Source organism: Stegodyphus dumicola, chromosome 7 (assembly GCF_044657685.1).
Source record: "Stegodyphus dumicola isolate Sdum_Otavi_A_Nest chromosome 7, ASM4465768v1".
In the NCBI taxonomy this organism is placed as follows: domain Eukaryota; kingdom Metazoa; phylum Arthropoda; class Arachnida; order Araneae; family Eresidae; genus Stegodyphus; species Stegodyphus dumicola.
In genome coordinates this window covers 201,464,575-201,488,515 of record NC_140774.1, presented here as the reverse complement: position 1 = coordinate 201,488,515, position 23,941 = coordinate 201,464,575, and the positions used below count along the sequence as shown (strand labels likewise).

At 33.5% G+C, this 23,941-nt stretch overlaps 1 protein-coding gene across 1 annotated transcript in view; it reads right to left on the bottom strand.

The window, feature by feature from the left end:
- Window positions 1–13,025: 13,025 nt before the first annotated feature.
- Window positions 13,026–23,941, bottom strand: part of LOC118191893 (short-chain dehydrogenase/reductase family 16C member 6-like) — a 125,804-nt gene continuing 114,888 nt past the window's right edge. Inside the window, exon 4 of the mRNA XM_035362746.2 lies at window positions 13,026–18,635. Within this exon, the coding sequence (XP_035218637.1) occupies window positions 18,473–18,635 (163 nt within the window). The 3' untranslated portion in view covers window positions 13,026–18,472. The remainder of the gene's footprint in view (window positions 18,636–23,941) is intronic.

Here is a 23,941-nt window from a genome sequence, read left to right as displayed (position 1 = left end):
TCACTTGCACTTCTTAATATATACCCCAACAGCACGGCACATCGCTGCAATATTGCAAACGTGTCACATTGTGACGACCTCAATATTGCAGTAACGTCGTAAGAATGGCTTAATGTCCGCTTTTTGCGACGTCACATTATGACATTGTTGTGAAGTCACACTGCGACATGGTTGCGCAGTTGCACTGCAACGCTGTCGTGAAATTACACTGTGAAATTGTTGTGAAGTCGCACTGCGACATTCATGTAACAACTCATTTCGACTTTAATATAAAGCCATAGAGTGACATGAATGCAGCTTAATAAAGTGCCATGAATATAATGTCACTAAAGATGTAAAAGCATGTCATGCAACACTGGATTACTTTCTAAATGTTTAGAGTGATGAATTCCTATTTTAAAGAACAGGTAACTACAACAATGTTTTAATGATCCAGTAAAAGGTATTATACTTTTCAAGGTATAATTATACCTCCGTAATATTCGAAATTTTTAAATAATTGAAAATATTCAATATAATTATTTTAAATTTTCTCATCTTAGTGAGGTTGTATCTCATCCTATTAAGGTTATATAACTGTAAACTAGAGTATACAGAAAATGCAGAATGTTTTGTTTATCCAGTAAGAAGTTATACTCTTCAAGTTATTAAAATCTTACCAGAATCTTCGAAATTTTTAAATTATTGATATTATTCAACATAATCATATGAAATTTTTTCAATGATTACTATTATATCTAATTATAATTGAAGTTATATAACTGTGATGCATTTATGATTTATTTACATTTTTATGTAAAACATAGCGTATACCCTTCAAATGCAAATTAGATGACTAGATGAATGTATGATCCAAAAGTGATCATATGGTCATTTTATAAGATTTTACATATTGCAAAGACTTTTGAGTATTACACCTGTAAAGAAGAAGCAAAACTTTGCTTTCTTTCAATTTAATATTTAAAGACAATTATATTTTTTCAAAATTTCGAAACTGTATTAAAAGTCGGAGTTCCTATGAGAGCTTATTAAAAACATTATATTTCTTAATTTAATACCTCCTCCCCTTTCTTACCAAATAGAAATATTTCAAAAATTCTATTTAGTTTGCAGTGTATTTTTTAATTGTTTTGCTTTGTACGAGGCGTATTCGGAAACTAGGTACCTTTTTGAAAAAAAAAATAGTAAAACAATTTTTTTGAATCCAATTTTATTTTTACATGAAAATACATATCTTAAACTATTTTTCAACATAGTTTCTGCCAATGATCAAACACTTGTCATAGCGGGTGACCAGTTTTTGTATACCATCGTCAAAGAAACTTCCCGCCAGTTTCGATAACCACGACTCCACAGCATTTTTCGTGTCATCGTCAGATCCAAAGCGCTTGCCACCAAGCTCGCGCTTCATGTGCAGGAACAAGTGATAGTCGGACGGCGCCAAGTCCAGGCTGTACGGCGGGTGATCGAACAGCTCCCAATGAAACTGTCGAATTAACGATTGAGTGACACCAGCAGTATGGGGCCGAGCATTGTCATGGAACAACACAATTCCTTTACTGAGCATTCCTCTTCGTTTGTTTTGAATGACACGCCTTAGTTTTGTTAAAGTCTCACAATATCGTGCCGCATTAATGGTTTCACCTCTGGGAAGAAATTCAGTAAGCAAAACGCCTTTCCTATCCCAGAAGACAGTGCACATGATTTTTGTGATGACATTGTCACTTTGAACTTTTGTTTTTTCGGAGAATGAGTGTGTCTCCACTCCATCGATTGTTGTTTCGATTCTGGCGTGAAATGACACACCCAAGTTTCATCACCTGCCACAATTTGGTTTAAAAAATTTTCTCCCTTATCACTGTACCGCGTGAGAAATGTCAGGACACTACCAAGTCGATTTGTTTTGTGAACATCAGTGAGCATTTTTGGAACCCATCGGGAACACAGTTTGCGATAATTCAAGCGGTCAGACACAATTTCAACAAAACAGTATGTGAAATTTGTGGAAATGCCTCTGAAAGAGTTCTCATTGTGAAGCGTCTGTTCTCATGAATTGCTTCATCAACTTTCCTTACCAAATCATCGGTGACAACAGAAGGCCGACCACTCCGAGCCTCGGCGTGGACATTTGTTCGACCTGCATTAAACATTCTTACCCACTTTCTCACCATTCCATCACTTATCGCTTATTCACCGTAAACTTCTGTCACTTGACGATAAATTTCGGCCGGTTTAACATTCCTAGCGTTCAAAAATTTAATCACGTCACGACTCTCACAGTCAGCGGGAGAACTAATTGTCTTAAACATTTTGAATGTGCACAGCAAACTGAAAACACAACATAGACAAGTGACCGAGGACGTGACCACCACCCCTTTACTATTAAGTTAATTAGCATAGTGTCACGCCCGCCCTTATCTTGAGTATGACCCGTGATGCCTCATGGGTGGCTCGCACCGCGCGCCCAAACCCAACGCCTGGACCGTCCGGTTGGCAGTTCTACGAATCTAATGCCACCGGGTTGACGCTCATTCTTACTGCCCAGGTCCAGTATTCATTGAATAACCAAATTGTTAAGTAGTACATGGCCGAACTGGGCTGAAATATATTTGCTTGTAACATACAATTTCCGAATTGGTGCATGCCTGTGTACAGATATTACAAATTACATACCTGTGTGTGTACACTTTACATTTTTGTACATAATACATTTCGATGCTTGTTAAGTCACATGCTTATGAGAGTACAAATTACATAATACATTTAGATACTTGTAGCTGACACATGAGTATGATATTACAAATTACAATTAAATACATGACACGTTGGTATGCTTGTTACAGACAAATGGGTATGAGAAATGCTTTTGTTGGCTGTCAGTGTGCTAGCATGTGCATAGTTTTACCCGGAGTTATGCTGCTGAATATCTGAGATTATTACTTAATTTTTTTTTTCCGGTGATTGATACCTTGAGGTATCGCTCTCAGTGTAGGCGAATATTGTCTTTGCTAGCTGCGTTTTGCACAGACCATTTCATGTTAGATATTCATTGGCATATTTCAGTGCCCATGTCCATTAGCTTTTTTATGATATTTACTATAGCCTTGCTGTGATAGTTGTGCTTAATTAGGAACCTTCTAAAGGCCTGCTCGTTGTTCTGCGGGTACGGAAAGTGCATTCCTTCTGTAAGCGGACACTGATACAAATAGTGTTCTGCTGTGCCCGATTCACCGCAGCTGCATTGTTCTGAGTTTGATATTCCAAATCTCGCAAAGTAAGCAGGAAAGGGCCCATGCCCTGTAATATAGTATACCATTTGCGGCCGTGTCATTATGAATTCAGAGTCTACTTTGGGCAGCAGTGCATGGGCTCGGCGGCCGGTGTCCGCATTGTCCCACGCCGTCTGCCATAGTAAGTGAGCTGCATCTCTCAATTTCCGTTTGAGGTAGGACACTGGCTGCGGTATTTCTATCTGTGCGGCCTCCATGTTCTGGGCGGCTTCATTTGCTAATCTATCAGCTGTCTCATTGCCAGAGTTTCCGACATGAGCTCTCGTCCATTCCAATGTTATTCTCATTTCTTGGTTTCGACATAAGTTTTCCTGTATACCCTCTATGATTGGGGAGCTGTGGGCGGGATTGAGGACAGCATGCAGGGTTGACTGACTGTCCGTAATGACACGACTGCAGGGGCGTTTCCGATGTATAATATCTTGTATTGCGTTAACACAACATAGAGCAACCAAAATGGCGACAATTGAAAGTCAGTGAACAAGAAAGATTAGTGCGCATGCGCGGGACGCCTACCATAGCGCTGCGACGGCGCTAGAATGAAACGGTACTTAGTTTCCGAATACGCTACGTACAATTTTGCCTTCTGTTTTTCTCTCTTCCTTAATTGCTTTCTCTTCCAGAAAATGAATAGAATTATTAGATTTGACAACTAGATTAGAGAAAACCCGTTTTAATACTACATAAAGATACTATATTTACCTATTTGAATAGTTTCTTATATGACGAAATACTATGTTTTGAATAAAAACCTTTTTGTAAATCAACACAATCTTTCAATAAAATCTTAGATTTCAAATTAGCGATATAAAGCTTATCCTGGAATAAAGAACGAATAGCTGTGGATACAAAAAAATAAGTGGATCCAAAATATCGCCGTGGAAAATAAATCACGAAATTTATATATAGTAATATAAAACATGTATTTGCTTTCACCATTGCTTCTTCATTGAAAAATTACAAATTTATGCTACTATATTTAACTTACAAGTTAAAAATATTTTTCTTACCCTGCATATCATCAATATATTTCAGTAATTGTATTAAATAAAAACACTATTTAATTCGTTTTTATTACTTCTTAATTTTAATCACTTAATTTAAATATTTCTGTATTTAATAAACATATTTTACTGCTCTCTCATCAGTTAAAGTTTAAAATTAGCATAATTTTACACAGTTTATAATGTAAAAGCATAACATATTTGCATGAATAAATTATTCTAGTTCATGCAGCAATTATTGTTACTAAGGCTCAGTTATGGAAAATCTTCAGTAATCACTTGTGATAATATACATTTTACTACTTACTGCCTTCATAGCAATATTTAAATACTATTTATAGATCCTAGGGCCAACTAAATGAAATAGCTGAAAAATCTTCAAAATATATTATAGATTGGGCATGTGGTATGCCTCACCAAAGGATTTTTTGAGCAGTTAAGGGAATAATTACATCCTACTATCAAAATGCTGTGCTGATCAGCACATTGTTGAAATAATTTGTTTTTTGTGTATTTGTGTTTTGCTGCATTTAAAACATATATTGATAAACCTTTTTGTGCAAATTAAACTTGTACAGTCAAAAGTCTTTAATCCGGACTCGTCGGGACTTCGGCGATTCCGGATTATCGGTTTTTCCGGATTATAGATCATCAGTTTAAATCTGTTAAGATAGCATTCAGAAATTATAAAATTAAAAATAGGAAACCGTAATTTATGAAATAAAGAGCAATTATTATCTAAAGGGTATCATAATTTACAAAAAAAAAATTAATACTTATTTGTTTATTTTATTAAACATTTCTTTCAATGCGCGCATGCATAAATTAGAAAATTACTTTATTAAACATTTCTTTCAACGCACACATTAAATTAGAAAATTGCAACCAGAAAACTATTTGATGTGTATTCGTGATATTTATAATGACGAGAAATTTGATTTAAATCATATCAAAGAACTCGATGTGAAATACTACATTTAGTAAGGAATTATAAGCCGAATAAAATAAAAACATCTGCCCTGAAGATGAGGATAGCGCTGACAGATCAACTTCCAGTTCATTGCGCGCCGTAGTGTCCCCCCCCCGCAGAGCAGTGTGAAATTGATAAACAGATTTCGGAATGGTTAGAGAAACAAAGGATATGCCTTTATCCATTTTTTGCAGCAATTCCACTTTTTGTTTGATGGACATCGAAACATGCTTTCGCTTTGTAGATCCTTTACATATTAGTAAATATATATCAGAAATTCTATTCGACATAATCGAAAGTTCAAGCTTACTTTTATAAAATTGCTCTAACAGTCTGCAAAAAATAATAAGCCGGATCCAATTCGAAGATTAAGGAACAACGCAATCTGCAACATTAACTGAAATAGATATAATTTTAGCTTAGCTTATACCGTCCGTTATACATTAAACGCGCATGCATAAAGGTATTATGCGCATGCGTAAACGCCTATGCGCATGCGTGAACGCATTATGCGTTGACGCATGCGCAGAAAGTTTGTAGCTTTGAGGTCCGGATTAACGACTTTTGACTGTATTGATAAACCTTTTCGTGTAAATTAAACTTGTATTTCTTCATTCAGATATTAAGTAGTACAATAAATACCTATAGTGAGCTATGTGAATGAAATCAAACATATAAAATTAGTATTTTTTCCAATAAATGTACGACAGTTTTAATTAATAAATATGAAGATGTAAAAATATCCATTCACCTAGACAAACCATAACAAACTTAAATCCATTTCTTGTAAAAATTTTAAAGACCCTTTTAAAATATTTTATGAAGCATTTTCTTAATTAATAAGAAGTTAATACTGTTAATAACACATTTTATTATATTATATAATTATATTGAATATTTATTTATAACACATTTTATTTATATCAACAATTAGGTAAATATATACAGTTTTTCAAATGACTATCATTGAATTTTATAATATGACTCATATATTCATAATATATGGTTACAATGCTTCCTTCAGCTTCCTAAAATTAAACAAAATATGTGTTATTGTTATAAAATATCTAATGCTATTATATGCATTGAGATGAGCAGTGACTGTTTCAAGAGTTTTAAAACAATTTTATTAAATTTTAAATTAGTTTAAAATTGATAGAAAACTCCAAATTTTTAAATAAGTATTAAATAGTTCTATGATCGTTTGATTTACTGTTAGAGGAAACCCAGACCATTTCAAACATAAGAATTTATAATACTTATAATATAGTAAAAAAAAAAATATATAAACTTTTAAGTTTTTAGATTCTAAGATTTCAAGACAGCTTCTGTACAAAAAGGTTCATAAAATTCATATGCATAAGGAAATTCTAGCACTCAGAATGAATATTCAATTTGAATTCATTTTCATACATACATTTCATTTCTTTCTTTACGTTGCTTTGCATACTTCAACCACTTAGGTGTTATAGTAGCAATTTTCTCAGTTATTGCAGGGAGACTAGATTTGCATATTCCCAACTTTGTAAAGGTTATAATTTTCCTTTATAATCTCTCCTATTTCCTTTTGTTGGTGCTACTTTGGTAGACGGTTGCACGGATTTTGGCGAGTTTTTGGCAATTTTTCTTTTGGCGAGTAATACGACTTATGGTAAACCCATTGCTGGATAAGTTATTTATGGTAACCGATACTTTGTTGATATTTTATTTAAAAAATAATGCGTGTTATTATGCATAAATTCCGTGTTTTAAATATTATTTATGGCTTCTAAATATTAAAAATCAATTTAATTTTGCATTTTTATTTGAAATAAAAATTTTATTCTTTATCATATTTTATGAAATTTTATGCTGTGGATGATGTAATCAGTGACGTCACCTTACTTTAAAAGTAATTGGTTTTAATATCTATAAATTTAATCTAATGTTTTAAACATTTATTATGGCTGTTAAATATTAAAATACAATTTAATTTTGCATTTCTTTTTTAAAATGATTTTATTATGTATGATTATTTAAATAATTTTAATTCTAGGCGTGATGTAATCAGCTCTCTGATTGGTTTTAGAATATTTGTGCATTAATGAGCTGTAATCAGCTCCCCGATAGGTTGCTGAAAATTTGTGCATTACCGCGCCATTTTAAAATTTAATTCATATCTTCGAATTCCTTCAAAAATGTCTCCTTCAAAGATGAATGTTGTTTTTGATAAGTACCAAGAATTTTTGGTTTCAGAATCAAAAAATTGTCCTTCGAGACCTTATTTTCGCCAGCCTGGCTTTCCTAATCAAAGATTTATTTATAAATTCTTACAAGGGTCAGAGGAAATTTATTTTAAATTTTTGAAGGAAACGTCGCTAATTGTTTCTTTAATGAAGTGCGAAAGTGTAGATCACAGATGAAGACCGTTAGAAGAGCCGATTCTGAGACGGCCGTATATGATATTGTGGTCATGTTGGAAGAAATAACCGATGTAACGGTAAGAAAATTATTAGACATTCCTCCTTTTTTACCAACAATAAACTAATTGCTATCACTTTAGCTCTAGTGTACGAAGCGTTCTTATTTACTTATTTTAAAGTATTTAAGTAATATTTTAATTCTTTTAAACGTTGGTATGATGGTTTTTAATTCGATATTCAATTTACGTAATATTTTAATCCAATTAAACGTTGGCGCAATGTTTTTATAGTGGTATTTTTATTCTATTTCTATGCTATATGAAAGTAATAATTTAACCTTTCTTTAGTATTTTATACTCGTAGTAAATGTATTTATTCTATATAATATATATATATTATATTCTATATAACGTATTTTAAAGTATTTAAATTTAATAATATTCTAATTCTTTTAAATGTTGGGTGATGTTTTTTATTTCGATATTCAATTTCAGTAATATTTTAATCTAATCAACCGTCTACCAAAGTTAAAAAGATTGTCGATTATATGGTTATTTCATACCGAACTCTGTTTTGAGCAGTGAATGCGACTGCAAGATATTACTCCGCAGTAGAAAAGAATCTGAACCTGAAATTCCATTACAGATCTGTGGAGAACATGTTTTTTCAGACCTAAGAATAGCACTTCAAATACTCCTTACTATTTCATTTATTTACAATCAACGGTGAAACAAGATAACTTAAGTCATCTAGCATTTTTAAATGTGGAAAGAGAAAAATTTGAAATGACCGACTTCAAATGAAGTAATTGATAAATTTGCTTCATCTAAGGCAAGAAAAAGTTTAAAAGTATTGTTAGATCCAACTCATCAGCAATAAGACCCGAATTTTACCAAGTAAATTAATACATGAACTACATAAAAGCAAAAAAAATCGAAGTTATTAAGACATTTTTTGTATTTAGTTAGATAATATTAGTAGAATTAAAATTGTTGAATTTTCCCTTGCAATGCAGCGCGAGACAAATTTTAAAGGAAAGCTGTGTCGAAAGAGTAAGAATACACAGGCACGTGCATTTAACATTCAGTAAATGCATATCTCGGTAATTTGTATTGAAACTGAATAAATGTAATTGACCATTAAATTAGCTGTAACCGTAATTCTATCCTTTTAGTGTTTGCCAGCAATCTCGAGAAGCAGAAATTGCTAGAAATATCTCGCGACCGGTTGAAACTTACTAAAGGCCTGAGCGTTCAAGTCAGTTGCTTAGTTACTGTTATTGCGTGAACTTAGATATCAGATTTCGCTTTCTTTTTAGATACGTTGTCCATTCGTGTCGTATTTTAACGTTTTTTAGTAGTGTGAAGTATAACTGCTGATTATATTGCGCGATACTGTGAACACTTGTTTTTATTAGCCGCACATGACATATGTTATACACATATTAGCCCAAAGAAGTGTTAACTCAGAATGGCTATTTATTTCGTTTTGGCATTTTGATTCACTCTAAACGGCGAATCACTTTTGAAATTGTTGCCAGCAAATATTATCACCCTGTATTATATTTATTTAAAGAAATTAAATAATGAAGAATTGGCATAAATGTATGTAGGTTTCTCACATTGTGATAAAACGACGGTACCTAGAGCCATCCAGTTTTGAACGACGTATGTCTCCACCCGAATATGGGCATCTGGAAGCTCGAATTTAGAATTTGGTTTATTATCAGTTTCATAAAGCATTCATGAGTTTTTGATTAACATACTCAACGATTTCGAAGCGAGCAATGCCAACACTATACGAAACAAAACAAAACAAAACAAAAAACATTTGTTAACTAAACAAAGTTAAGTTTGTTTGTTAAGTAAGGAATCATAAGATAATTTTTCATGCATTAAATATGATGGTGGGGATTTCATTACAGAATGAGGAGTATTATTATATTCCTTCAATAATTTGGGATAATAATTTTGTCCATACTATATTATGTTGACAAGAATTTAATTTCATTTTACCCTAGTTATAATTGTTTGATTAACGCGTTCAACTTTACGATTAGTTTGAAGGTCCATGTTGGAACGGGAAAAAAAAAAAAAAAAAAAAAAAATTGTTATTAAAGGGGAAAAAAAAAACTTTTTTGTTATTAAAGGAAAAAAAAACTTATCTCCAGTGCGCGAGACTTGTATCGGAAATTCTAAAGATATGCTGTTTCTAAACTATTTTGCGATATTGCTATTGAACTGAATTTTAGAGTTTAAGTGCGAAGAACACGATATTTAATAAATAAAGATAACACACAAAACGTTAAAAAAAGCCCTTTTGGCTTAATATAAAATTTGAAAACTTTCACATTTTTTTACATGTTTTTATGCGCTTTATTAAGCCCTCTTTAATTTCATTTTACCCTAGTTATAATTGTTTGATTAACGCGTTCAACTTTACCATTAGTTTGGAGGTCTATGTTGGAACGGGAAAAAAAAAAAAAAAAAAAAAAAAAAAATCTGAAATGTTTCAGATTTTAAATTACGTCCAAAGGGGCGTTTTTTTTAACGTTTTGAGTGTTACCTTTATTTATTAAATATCATGTTCTTTGCACTTAAACCATAAAATTCAGTTCAAGAACAATATCGCAAAATAATGTTAAATTAAGCATATCTTTAGAATTTCCGATATACACAGTCTCGCGAGCTGGAGATAAAAGTATTTTTTTTTCCATATAACGTTGCCATTTCTCGCTTTTAAAGCATTGAGTTTGTAAATCAAAAATTCGTTAAAGTTTTACAAAATATAAAATCTATAATAAAACAAATTCCAAATTTGGGATTTCAGATGCCCATATTCGCAGTAGGATTTCGTCATTCAAAATTCGATGGCTCTATGTACCATTGTTTTATCACAATGCGAGAAATAGACAATCATTTATGCAGATTTTTCATTATTTAATTTCTTCAAATATAATGCAGGACTCTTAACATTTTGTGGCAACAGTTATAAAAGTGAACCGACGTTTATGAGTCCGACGCAAAATCGCAAAACGAAAACAATAGTCCTTCAGGGACAAAGCCCCTTTGGACTAAAAAAAAAAAAAAATTGTTATTAAAGAAAAAAAAAAAAAAACTCTTATCTCCAGCGCGCGAGACTTGTATCGGAAATTCTTAAGATATGCTGTTTCTAAATTATTTTGCGATATTGCTGTTGAATTGAATTTTATAGTTTAAGTGCGAAGAACACGATATTTAATAAATAAAGGTAATACACAAAACGTTAAAAAAAGCCCTTTTGGCGTAATATCAAATTTGAAAACTTTCAGCTTTTTTTTTTTTACATATTTTTTGTTATGCGCTTTAGTAAGCCCTTTCTTAAAGTTCAAACGGTACGAGTTTCAGAATTATAAACTATATTCTCAAATACTTGTATTTGAGTTCAGTTTCCAAACATTCCTTTCTACTTAAGACGAAGACAATAGCCTTTGTTAATAGGTGAGAAGGTAGGTAAAGAAATTTTTAAAGAGCAAAATTTCGGAAATATCAGTTCAAAGTTCTCTGTTTCACTGCAACCATAAGGTCAAACAAGATAAATTACCAACGCAAGTGGTACAACCAGTTTCTTTCGATGAGGAAAGACAGAGTTTAAAAGCTTGGAAAAGGATACTTTGATGAAAATTATGCCCTTGACAAAAACGTTTTTTTCTTCTATAACTTAGCTATATCTCAAAGGTAACGTTTGTTTCAAAGAAACATTGCAATCTTCCACTTTGATCGGGAAGTAGGCTTGCAACATTGAATTCCTGTCTGGTTAGGAAACAATATAAGAAAGGAAATTAAAAGATCTTCCAACGTTAGCGGAATCTTTATATTTAAATTAAAAGTAGTCGTGAATAAATACGAACTCATCACTTGAATAACGTAATGAAAAACCAGGGGGGAGGAAATCTGAAACCTTTCAGATTTTATATTTAAAAAAAATTACATTAAAAAAATATTAAAAAAGAAATGTGAAAAGTTTTGAGATTTTAAATTACGTCCAAAGGGACTTTTTTTTTAACATTTTGTGTGTTAAATTTATTTATTAAATATCACGTTCTTCGCATTTAAACCATAAAATTCAGTTCAACAGCAATATCGCAAAATGCTTTGAAATCCTTGAGTTTGTTAACGAAAAATTTGTTAAAGTTTTACAAAATAGGAAATCGATCATAAAACAAATTCCAAATTTCAAATTTGGGCTTCCACATGACCATATTCGCAGAAGGATTACGTCATTCAAAATCCGATGGCTCTATGTACCGTTGTTTTATCACAATGCGAGAAATATACATACATTTCTGAAGATTTTTCATTATTTAATTTCTTCAAATATAATGCAGGACTCTAACATTGGATGGCAAAAGTTTGAAATGTGAAACGGACATTTGTAGTGAACCAACAGTAAATCGCAAAACGAAAACAATAGTCCTTCAGGGATAAATCCATTTTGGACTAAAAGATGCTGTTTAAATTTTAAAAAAATGCTGTAAAAGTGGCCTTTGAACTGAAATGTGGTGAGCGACAATCCTTCCCAACCTGAATTTGGCAATGGCCTCCCTCTCAAGTCGCCCGTTATAAACGCCCATAATATATAAGTGGTGGCGAAGAATAATCTACCTTTCCATTCCTCACTATGTGCCCTCGTGCCACATTCAGCGAGCAATTACGAGATCCGGGCTTCGAACCTCGGTGTCAGTATTGTTACATTTTTTCATGTTTCATGCTTGGGAAAGCATAATGGTGTACACATCAAATTTTTTATTCTTATATGTTGGTAAATTTTGCATTTATTGCCTTAGAAATGGTTGAATTATGTTGGTCTTATCTTCCGGTTAAAGTTTGTGCGCCTTTAGTTAATCTGCATGCAATAGTTGTAGAATTATCAACAATTTAAAAGTTATTTAAGTGAGGCTAAGCCTAATTTTTTTGCCATAGGTGTTATATTTGTTTACATCGGAAACTTAGCAGAGTAGTGAATTAAGTCAGTTTCTTCACCTTCAGATTTCTTCTTGCCCGTTCGTCGATTGCTTGTTTTTGTATATAAACTCTAATTTTAATTGCTTTAACTGTGTTTAGTGTTTTATATTTTCTATATATTTCAGTTTTTAATGAAGATGTTTTATTGTAATGAAGATGTTCTTTATGTATTTATGTAGCGAAGTGAGAAATAAATTAAATGAATGAGAAATGTATCTCTAATGAAATTCGAAGAAATAATTTTAAATGGAATGCAGCAAAAAGTGTGTATAATTTAATAGAGGGAGAACAAGGAATTCACCTAGTGTCCACACCAAATATTTTAAAATTCAGCATTAAATAAAGAAAACAAAATGCAATGTATAAAGCATATTTGCTTTATTTCTCTACTAAATTTATTGTACATGTAACACAAAAAACATCAATTACATTAACTGATATATACCGTAATGTTTTTAAAATAAATGTGGAACAAACATAAAACGATTGCATTGCATTTAATCACACAAGATTAAAAATTGGATGATTACAAAAGAATATCACTGCCGTTAATATAACGGCAATTGCTTTGCAAAACTCTTATTCCTTGCTTCAACAATTGCTTGGGAAAATTCCTATTCCTTTATTCGAAAAATTCCTATTCCTTGCTTCAACAATTGTTTTGCAAAATTTCCTATTCCTTGCGGTAGAATATACTGCATATTTTTAGGAAATTGTTGGTGAAACTTCTAGAAACCGATGCTGAATATTTGCGTTTTTTAATGGAGGAAAATATTTAAAGATGATAAATAATATACGTATGCTTTAAAATTAATATATGAGTACATGCAGACTAAAAATGTATGCAAGCGAATCAGAAACTCTGACTTAGCACTGCATGATAGGGGAAACATTTTCCACAGCATAAAAAGGCAAATATCATGAAAACTGCTTTTCTGTACATATCATTTGGATCAGTTAGATTGTCTAAACATTAATTCTTGAGAATTACGTTAAGAGGGTACAGAATTTCCTCAGTTTCGTTATAAATTAATTATTAGCCCAAAGCGCGTTAGCCAAAGAAGGCATTTTGTGTCGATTCACTTTTCAAACTATTGGCAGCAAATATTATCGTCACGTATTATATTTAAAGAAACTAAATATCTTGTGATATTACTGCGGAATTGAATGTTATGTGTTTAAAGTGCTAAGAACATATTTAATGAATAAAGGTAATACACAAAACGTTAAAGAAGCGTCCTTTTGGGCGTAATATAAAGTGTGAAACCTTTCATATTTCATTTTTGTCGTTTCATATTAGAAAAAAAAAGTCTTATTGACGGTTTGGCAATAATAACATGTCGCAAGAGAGGCCACCTTATGAAATCTCCAAGATCATCTTCAGCAAATAAATATTTGGTCTGTTCCTTATGTTGCCAAACCAGAAATGACGACAGAATCTATGTGACAAGCATCATACGGGTAAAGGAATTTTTGCTAATGGCAGATACGCGAAGAGCAAGAAAATAATGAAACATTGTTATTAAAAATATTATTTATGAAAGACAAACCAGTCAATATGCAAATGCAATAGGCAGAAAACACCCTTTTAAGTATAAAAATAAATAAATGAAACAAAAAATCTGAAAGCTCTCAGATTTTACGTTACGCTCAAATGGGTTTTCTTTTAGCATTTTGTGTGTTACGATTATTTATTAAATATCACGTTCTTCGCAGTTAAACTATAAAATTCAATTCAACGGAAATAATATCGCAAAATAATTTAGAATTTTTTATACACATAGTCTCGCACGTTGGAGATAAAAATGTTTTTTTCTCCTGTACAGTGTTGCCACTGCTTGCTTTCAAATCATTCAGTTTCTTAATCAAAAACTCGTAAATGCTTTACAAAATTTTACATTACGCTCAAAGGGGCTTTCTTTTAGCGTTTTGTGTGTTACGATTATTTATTAAATATCACGTTCTTCGCAGTTAAACTATAAAATTCAATTCAACGGAAATAATATCGCAAAATAATTTAGAATTTTTGATACACATAGTCTCGCACGTTGGAGATAAAAATGTTTTTTTCTCCTGTAGAGTGTTGCCACTGCTTGCTTTCAAATCATTCAGTTTCTTAATCAAAAACTCGTAAATGCTTTACAAAATTTTACATTACGCTCAAAGGGGCTTTCTTTTAGCGTTTTGTGTGTTACGATTATTTATTAAATATCACGTTCTTCGCAGTTAAACTATAAAATTCAATTCAACGGAAATAATATCGCAAAATAATTTAGAATTTTTGATACACATAGTCTCGCACGTTGGAGATAAAAATGTTTTTTTCTCCTGTACAGTGTTGACACTGCTTGCTTTCAAATCATTCAGTTTCTTAATCAAAAACTCGTAAATGCTTTACAAAATATGAAACAGATAATAAAACAAATTCCAAATTTGGGCTTCCAGATGCTCATATTCGGGTGGAAGCGTACGTTATTCAAAATTGGTGGCTCTAGGTGCTGTTGTTTTGTCACAACATAAATACATATATGCAGATTCTTCATTATTGAATTTCTTTAAATAATACGGGTTAATATTTGCTGGCAACAATTTGAAAAGTGATTAAGACTTTTAAAGTTTTCGACGCAAAGTGCCAAAACAAAATTAATAGCCCTTATGGGCTAATAAAATGTTTTTGTTACTTGAGTAAATGAATAATATTTCCCCCTCTTAAAGTATAACATTAAATTGAAATAAGAGAGCATTTTATTGCAATATAGTTTGTCATATTTATTTGACATTTGGAATGATAATTTTGCTATCATTTGCTAATGTAGAGTAAGGGACATCTTCAAAATTTGGATAGCATCTGGAATTTTCAAAAACGATAAGTCTGAGAATTTACATTCTGGGATTTTGCTGAGGCAGTTTGATATAATTCATATGCATCAGCACTTAATTTAATCAAAGAAACAGTTTCTATGACGCTGATACTGTATTTAAACTTCAGTACTGTGATTCACCGGAAGCAAAAAATAATTTTCTAAAAATTAAAGTTTTACAATGTGAATACAATGGACAAGCCAAGTGATGAATGCGATGTACCTGAACGGTACACTTTGCATAAAAAAGGGGGGCATTTCCATATCTCCCGTTCTTTTGAACTGATTGTCGAAATTTAACTTGCGTTTTCCAAGTCTGAAAAACCACCAGCGGCCGAGCGGTGAAGACGCTGAACACTGGTAGTTCGGTCCGAGGTACGAATCCCGCTAACGGGCTGGCTGCATGGGTGTTTTCGTGTGTAACGTGTATACGAGCGAGTTTCCCTCAGAAATTCCTCCACAAAGGCATCCCTTCCCTTAGGCAGATAGCCCTCGAGGCTTTGCCGTAATTAAATAACCTAACCTAACTTAACCAAGTCTCGAAAGCCGGACTTAGGATTTATAATAGATTTATATATCGCATTGATCTAACATAGGTATTTTGGCACAAAATCGGACTTTTTCTGAAATAACATGCCAATGTTTTTCCCTATTTCAATTGTACGACTCAAATTATGCCTAGATATAAAATTTGGTAATTTTGGAGGGAGAAATTCATGAAGATATTAAAAAATTTATCTTGGCGCATTTTTTTCAGTTGGCGCCAAGAATAATTCACTTGGCGAGTTTCTTAATTTATAGCAACCTATTATCCTTTCTTTTTTTTCCATTGTCTAGGAGCGGAAAAAGGTCATCGTTCATATTTTTAGATAATTTTAATAAAGTGCGTAAAGCACATTTGGCGTTATTATCGCCTATAACAAATATTGCCAAATTTCAAATTGCGCCAGTATGTAAATTCACGTATATGTTAGGAAACTGAATAAAAAAAGTCTAATTTTTTGCAGGTATGCTTTAAGACGATGGTAAAACTTTTATAGGTTATAATTCAAAATGTTTTTCTAAAAATTTATAAAAATTACTTAAAAATACAAATTTTAAAAATAAATAAAAAAATGGGTGAATTTTATTTGAAATCAACCTAAATTTTGAAATGTGAAAGAAAGAATCTAATAAGTTTAATTAAAAAAAGAGGTATTAATAAAAATATACCAAATTAAATTAACATGGCGGGGCTAAACTTTTGACGGCTCATTTTTAAAAACTACTCGTGCGATTTTTACAAAACTTGGCGGGATTGGCATAATTTCAGTCGTAGAATAGAAATATGGAAACAAAATTGAGGTGTTATTTCTGAAAAAATCCGATTTTGTGTCAAAATACCTATATAAGAGCAAAGCTATGTATAAATGCAATGTATATCGTAAGTCGCGTTTTCGAGATAGAAAAACGCAGCTTGAATTTCGTCAATTGGCGCAGTAGAACGGGAATATGCAGCTGTTTTTTTGCACTGTTTTGTGCAGTTTACATCGGAAAACATAAGCATCATGATAAAAACTCTTCTAAAAACAATCCTTCAGTAAAAAATTTTTAAAATTAAAGGATAAAGAAAATCTTATTTACATACAGATTTGATTGTTTTGTAAGAGATTTATAGATTTCGCTCTGTTAAAGTATATTGCAATTAAAAGAAAAATATGCTGTGCTTAATTTCGTAAATGCAGTAAAATATTTTTCCTTTGGTATTGATTTGATATTCACTGAAGTTTTGGGGTTAACCTGACAAAATAATACTGATAATTTGAACCATTAAATGCCTTTTCATCATAATTTTACGGTTTTGTGCCGTTTCATATAAATACATGTTTATTAAGTATTTTGCATTAATAATAAAAAAATGAAAGTTTTGTTATTTACATATATACTTACGAATGCAAATTTACTTAATTATGTATGTAAATAGTCTTAAATGAACTTCTGTAACACAGACTAGACCGCTTTATTTATGCGCCATTTTAAATTAATCATGCAAATTTCAAACTTAGCTTCTCATAGTTATACTGTATACCCTCCCCATTTTTGATAATTTTATTGTTCGGAAATCAAAAGAGAAGTAATGCAGATCATTTAATTTCCGAAGGGCGCGGTTACAGTGAAAACATAACAGATGAATAAAACTATAGCTAAGAATCACACTATAATTTCTTTAAAAGCAACCTGCATTCTGATAAGAATACATATTAATCTTAATATTTTAATATCTAGCAAGATTTTCATTTCTACTTCCCTGCAACTTGAACTCGCCCGTTTTTATTGTTGTCATCGCTACTCCTTAGGCCTCATATCATCCATAAATAATTACAGAAGGTGAATGTGCAGCTAATTCAGCAAAATCATATACTTTGTGTTTGCTTCGCTGTGAAGGGTCGGTTCTAATTAAGCGGGAATTATTTTTGACAATTAAAAGGGAAAGGTTCGGCGTGACCTTCGTCGGTAGTTTGCGAAGATCTGTCTTTGTCAGTAAAACGCAAATGGCAACTGTGTGGGCGAGTTCATTTTAAAATTTAGAGGCGCTCGTTCTGTAAATAAACTGAGGAAAGGGAAAACATTGCAAATATTTTAAAATTTGGCTCTAAAAAGGCTGAAGGTGGAATACGCGAGGAAATACGATTTATATAACAAATTCGTCTTCTTCGAAAGATATTTAGAGCAAAAAAAGGGGCGCAAAAGCAGGAAACTAAGACAGAGGATGTCATGTAACAGTTTAACTACACGAACGCAATTTCATGAACCAAAAATACAAAACTGCAGTAATTTCGAGCATTTTAGTTCCATTACTGGAATCCTTCATTGAGAAATGCCACAAAAGCTGTACGTAAGAAGTTCTTTCTCGATGGTTATAGGAATCCATATCTCTTGAACACATAGATAAAGAGAGATTTCTATAGTCCTTTGATTTTGATTTTATCTTTGTTGTTGTTAATGTGGTCTTCGATGTGTTTCTGATTCGTCCCACTTTTTGCGGCGTGTCCACCAAAGTGTCCCATAGAGGTTGAAAGGTTCAAGCTCATCATGGCCTCACGTACTACTTGTACCGGGAACAACCTGGAATTAAAAAAATAAAAAATTTGGTTAGAAAAAACAGCCACATAAAGTTGATTTCAATTAAATTTAATGGGAGAATCCTAAAGTAAGAAAAATTACTCGCATACGGAAGTACACTGATGTCCATAAATTAAGGATAATGCAAAATCACGCAAAGAAAGAGTTAGAAGAAAAAAAAAAAAAAAATTGACTTATTTGTAAAGCTTATTTATTAAACAAAAGGTAAAGAGCAAAAAAAGATGCTATATGTTTGATATTATTAAAAAAATAGCGATTTTTTCTCCCTGGAGCAAAATACAAAAAAGACCTATTTACAAAAACCAATATTACATGGTTGGTATGATTTTTAATACATTGTATGTCTCCCATACGATGCAATACAGTCCGTACAACGCCTAGGCATGCTGAGTATCAAATTATCGATCTGATCTTGGGGAATATTACACCACTCAAAAAGCAATGCTCTACGAAGTTCCGGTAGATATGTAGGAGGAGGTTGACGGGCTGCAACTCGTCGGTCAAGTATGTCCCACACGTGCTCTACTGGATTCAAGTCCGGTAAGAATGCTGGCCGGTCCTTACGGGTGATATCCTCCTATTGAAGGCATTGGCTTACGATGTTTGCACGGGCGTTGTCATCCATAAACACAAATTGTGCGCCCATGGCGCCCCGAAACAAACGTACATGTTGTTTCAGAATGACGTATCGATAGATTTGGCTTGTCATGGTTCCATTTTGAACATGCAGGTCAGTTTTGGAACCCAGAATAATTCTACCCCAAACGAGCACTCCTGCACCACCGTAACGGTGTCGTTCAATGATGTTTTCTTGGTGGTAATGGGTACCTGGACCTCTCCATATGAAAGTCCGGCGAGAATCAGACTGCAAGCTAAACCTGGACTCGTCGGAAAACATCACACAAGTCCACTGTTGCGGTGTCCACAATGCATGCTCTCTACTCCAGGCTAACCGCAGGCGACAGTGAGTTGCAGTAAGTGGAACGCATCTGACAGGTCTACGAGAAAATAGGCCAATCTGCCCTAAGCGTCTGTACACGGTCTGCCCTGAAATTGTCGTACCAGTGGCTGAAGAGTCCTCATTCGGCGTTGTAACTCTGTGGCGACCTGTGCTGTAACGTCTACTCACATTACCATCATCTTGGAATCGTTGCCAAAGCCTGGAGATGACACTCTGGGCAATTCCAAGTTCGTCTGATACTTCCAGTTGGGTACGCTCACAATCCAGATGGCCGATAATTCTACCACGTAAAAATCATCCAAATGCGTCCTTTGTGTCATAACTATTCGGATATTGCACTGAAATGCTTATAAAGGGCCTGCGAACAATTTTGCTTCTTTGCCTGTATTATTCATATATCATTCTCGTCATTGTGACGTACCATCGGTGTCATCTGGTTACTTCCTGAAATTTGCATATGATTCTTGAAGATGTGTGTGGTGATTTTACAGGTGATTTATTTATTTTAGAGTTCGATTTCCGCGTGACTCCGAATTATCCTTAATATATGGACATGAGTATAGAATTATTAGCCCAAAGGACATTCGCCCAAAAGGGCTATAAATTTCTTTTTGGCATTTTGTGGCGTTTCGCTTTTCATATTGTTGCCACCGATTATTATTGCCCTGTATTATATTAAAAGAAGTTAAATAATGAAGAATCTGCATAAATGCATGTACGTTTCTCTGATTGTGATAAAACAACGGTACCTAGAGCCATCCAGTTTTGAACAACGTACGTCTCCACTCGAATATGGGCATCTGGAAGCCCCAATTTGGAATTTGTTTTGTTATCGATTTCGTATTTCGTGAAACGTTAACGAATTTTTGATTAAAAAAAACTCCACGATTTCAAAGCGAGCAATAGCAACCACTGCAACCCCCCCCCCCGAAAAAAAAGCGCGAGACTGTGTATCGGAAATTCTAAATATATGCTCATTTCGATTCTGCTGTCGAACTGAATTTTATGGCTTAAGTGCGAAGAACATGATATTTAATACACACAAAACGTTGAAAAAAACGCTCCCTTAGGGGGTAATGTAAAATCTGAAAGCTTTCAGATTTTTTTTTAAAGTTATTTCTAGTTTTGAAGTACAGTTGTGCGAAATTTGGGTTTTCAGATAACTACGTTCTAAAGATTTTCATTAGATATAGCCATTTTAGATGCGAAAGAAGAAGATTTTGAAAAATATTAAGCTTACTTTGTAAATATTAAAATTAATTAGTTTAGAGATGAATCACTAGAGTCAAGGTTTAGGTATTTTATACAACTGCAACACCCCTATAAGGGAGAAGTTTTAGTTAATCCGTTTCCAGTCAAATTTAGGCTGAAAATTAGGTTAAAAAAATCTATGGAATGTTGATTTCCTTATATTTAATTTATTAGTAGTATTTCACCTAAAAGTCTTCTCTCAAAAACACCTGTAACCGAAAGATTAAACATACTTTCTCTTCATTTGGAATTGGTATTTATATTTTGTAAAACTTTAACGAATTTTTGATTAACAAACTGAAGGATTTCAAAGCGAGCGATGGGAACGTTGTACAGAAAAAAAACGCTTTTATCTCAAGCGCGCGAGACTGCGTATCGGAGATTCTAAAGATATTCTCAATTTAAAATTATTTTGCGATATTGCTTCTGAACAGAATTTTATGGTTTAAGTGCGAAGAACATGATATTTAATAAATAAAGCTAACACAGAAAACATTAACAACCCTCCCCCTTTGGGCGTCATGTAAAATCTGAAAACTTTCAGATTTTTTTTTTTGTTATACGTTCGTTTTGAACTTTAAATGTGAAAATAAATTCGGATTTCTAAAACAGTGGTATTTCCTGCTACAGTAAATTGAAATATTTCATCTGCAAGAGATAAACAAACTGATTTTTGCATTTTTGCATTTTTATTTTTTACAGTTTTCGGAACTGATGAAATTAATTACTAACCACAGTTTTAAAGAGACACTTTAGACGAAAACATACATATGACACCAAAGGGTGAAAAGAACAAAACCACAGGCAGTTAATTTTTTAAATGCCCTCTTGTAACCAAAATGTCACCCAAAAGTCCGTTAACATTTGAAAATTCAATAATTCACGGAATTATGTAGGCAGAAAGGTAAAAATTGACACATATTATTGAAATAGCATGTGGCTTTATTCAAAGGAAAAAAATAGGCCCACCAGCGGCCGAGCGGTAAAGTCGCTGAACACTGGTAGTTCGGTCCGAGGTTCGAATCCCGCGAACGGGCTGGCTGCATGGGTGTTTTCGTGGTTTTCCCCATGTGTAACGTGTATACGAGCCAGTTTCCCTTAGAAAGTCCTCCACGAAAGGCATCCCTCCTCTTAGGCAGATAGCCCTAGTGTGCTTTGCCATAATTAAATACACCGACACCAAAGGAAAAAAATGCGAAAAAAAAAAAAAACAGGTCAGCCTATGGCGCTGGGTAGCAAAATTTCAGTGACGCCGCATGAGAATCGTGAGGGAAATGAGCTGTAGTGAGAGAGGGAATCGCTGCTTTTATGACTTTGTCACTTTTTCTGTCCTCGCGTTCGGGTGTTGGTCACGGTGTTGATGTTGATTTATCACATCATTCGTGATCGGACTCTTTTTCTTCGAGGAAATGTGTGGTTCGTTTGTTGAAACTGCCAGTGTGACGGGTGCGAGGTGCCCTGGTATGTTACAGAATCGCATCATCCCTGGCTGATAAAACACCTGTTGGGCGGTATAACTTTTATGCAAGATGGCGCTCCACCCCCATATTGCTGCAGTTGTGAAAGTTCTCTTTCGTATATCGTTTGGTGAAGATCGAGTGCTGAGTCGCCACTTCCGTCATGCTTGGGCCTCTCGGGTCCCCAGATCTCAATCCGTGTGGTTACCTGAAATCGTAAGTCTCCAGCGATCGTCTGATCTCATTAGGGAAGCTAAAAGACAATAACCGACGGCAAAATCTCACCACATGCTGCACAGTATTGCTGACAGCATTGTCCCTCGGCTACAGGTATTGTTGATGAATGACGGTCGACATGTTGAGCATTTTTTATAAATAACACAGTCTTTGCTAAAAAATCAATTGTTCTGCTAATTATTGCTTTTATTATATGAAGCGCCATCTCTTGGCCGTTTTAAGCACCTTTTCTTGTTTTCAATAAACCCCCCAGACACTTCAAGCATGTGTGTCAGTTTTTAATCTCTGCCCTACATTATTCAGTGACAACACTATAAGGAAAAAACATTTTTATCTCCAGCGCGTGAGACTGTGTATCGGAAATTCTAAAGATATGCTGTTTTGCTGTTTTTAAATATTTTGTGATATTGCAGTTGAATTGAAAATAAAGGTATGTAGAGTCATTAGGATTTTTTTAGAGGCAGAAAAGATGAAAAATTAGCAACGCCTTCGCCGGGAATCAAACCACGGACCTCTGGAATACCGGCCCAGCGTGCAGAACCACTACACCACGAAGGACACTAGGAAAGTGGGAGAAATACCTTATATACTCCCCTTTTTAAAGGGCGACTAGGGTTTTTAGGGGTCCTAGTCGCCAAATCCTGGGTGCGGAGAATCATGATCCACAACCCTTTTAGTTCGGGCGCCACTTGTAGAGAGACATTAGGATTTTTTTGGAAGCAGGAAAGATGAAAAATTAACAACGCCTTCTCCGGGAATCGAACCATGGACCTCTGGAATACCGGCCCAGCGTGCTACCGTTACACCACGAAGGCACGCTGGAAAGCAGGAGAAATACCTTATAGGTAAAGCACAAAACGTTAAATAAACGTCCTTTTAGACGTAATACATAATCTGTTTCTTTTATTTTATTTAATGTATTTTATAATTTCGGAGCAAAGATATGACGGCTCGTTTTGCATACAAATAATCAGTAAGAAAAACTTTTAAATACTAATAATTTTCGCCCTCATTCTTCCGAATGGCAACAGTCTCGCAAGCTGGAGATAAAAATTTGCTTCGTTTCGAAAGTTGTTGCCACTGCTGGCTTTCAAATCGTAGAGTTTTTTAACAAAAAATTTCTAAGTTTACAGTGAAATAAAAATAGCACTGCAAATATTAAATATATTATTCCCGATTCCAAAAATTCGTAGGAAGCCATTTTGACGCTGCGTACAACTTTCATGAGCCGACATATTAATTAAAAACTCCGAAAACATTAATTTTCGCACTCATTTTTCCGAGTGGCAACAATGTGGCGCTTTGGAGATAGAAATGCTTTGTTTCGAAAAGTGTTGCACACTGCTCGCTCTCAAATCGTAGCGTTTGTTATTCAAAAATTT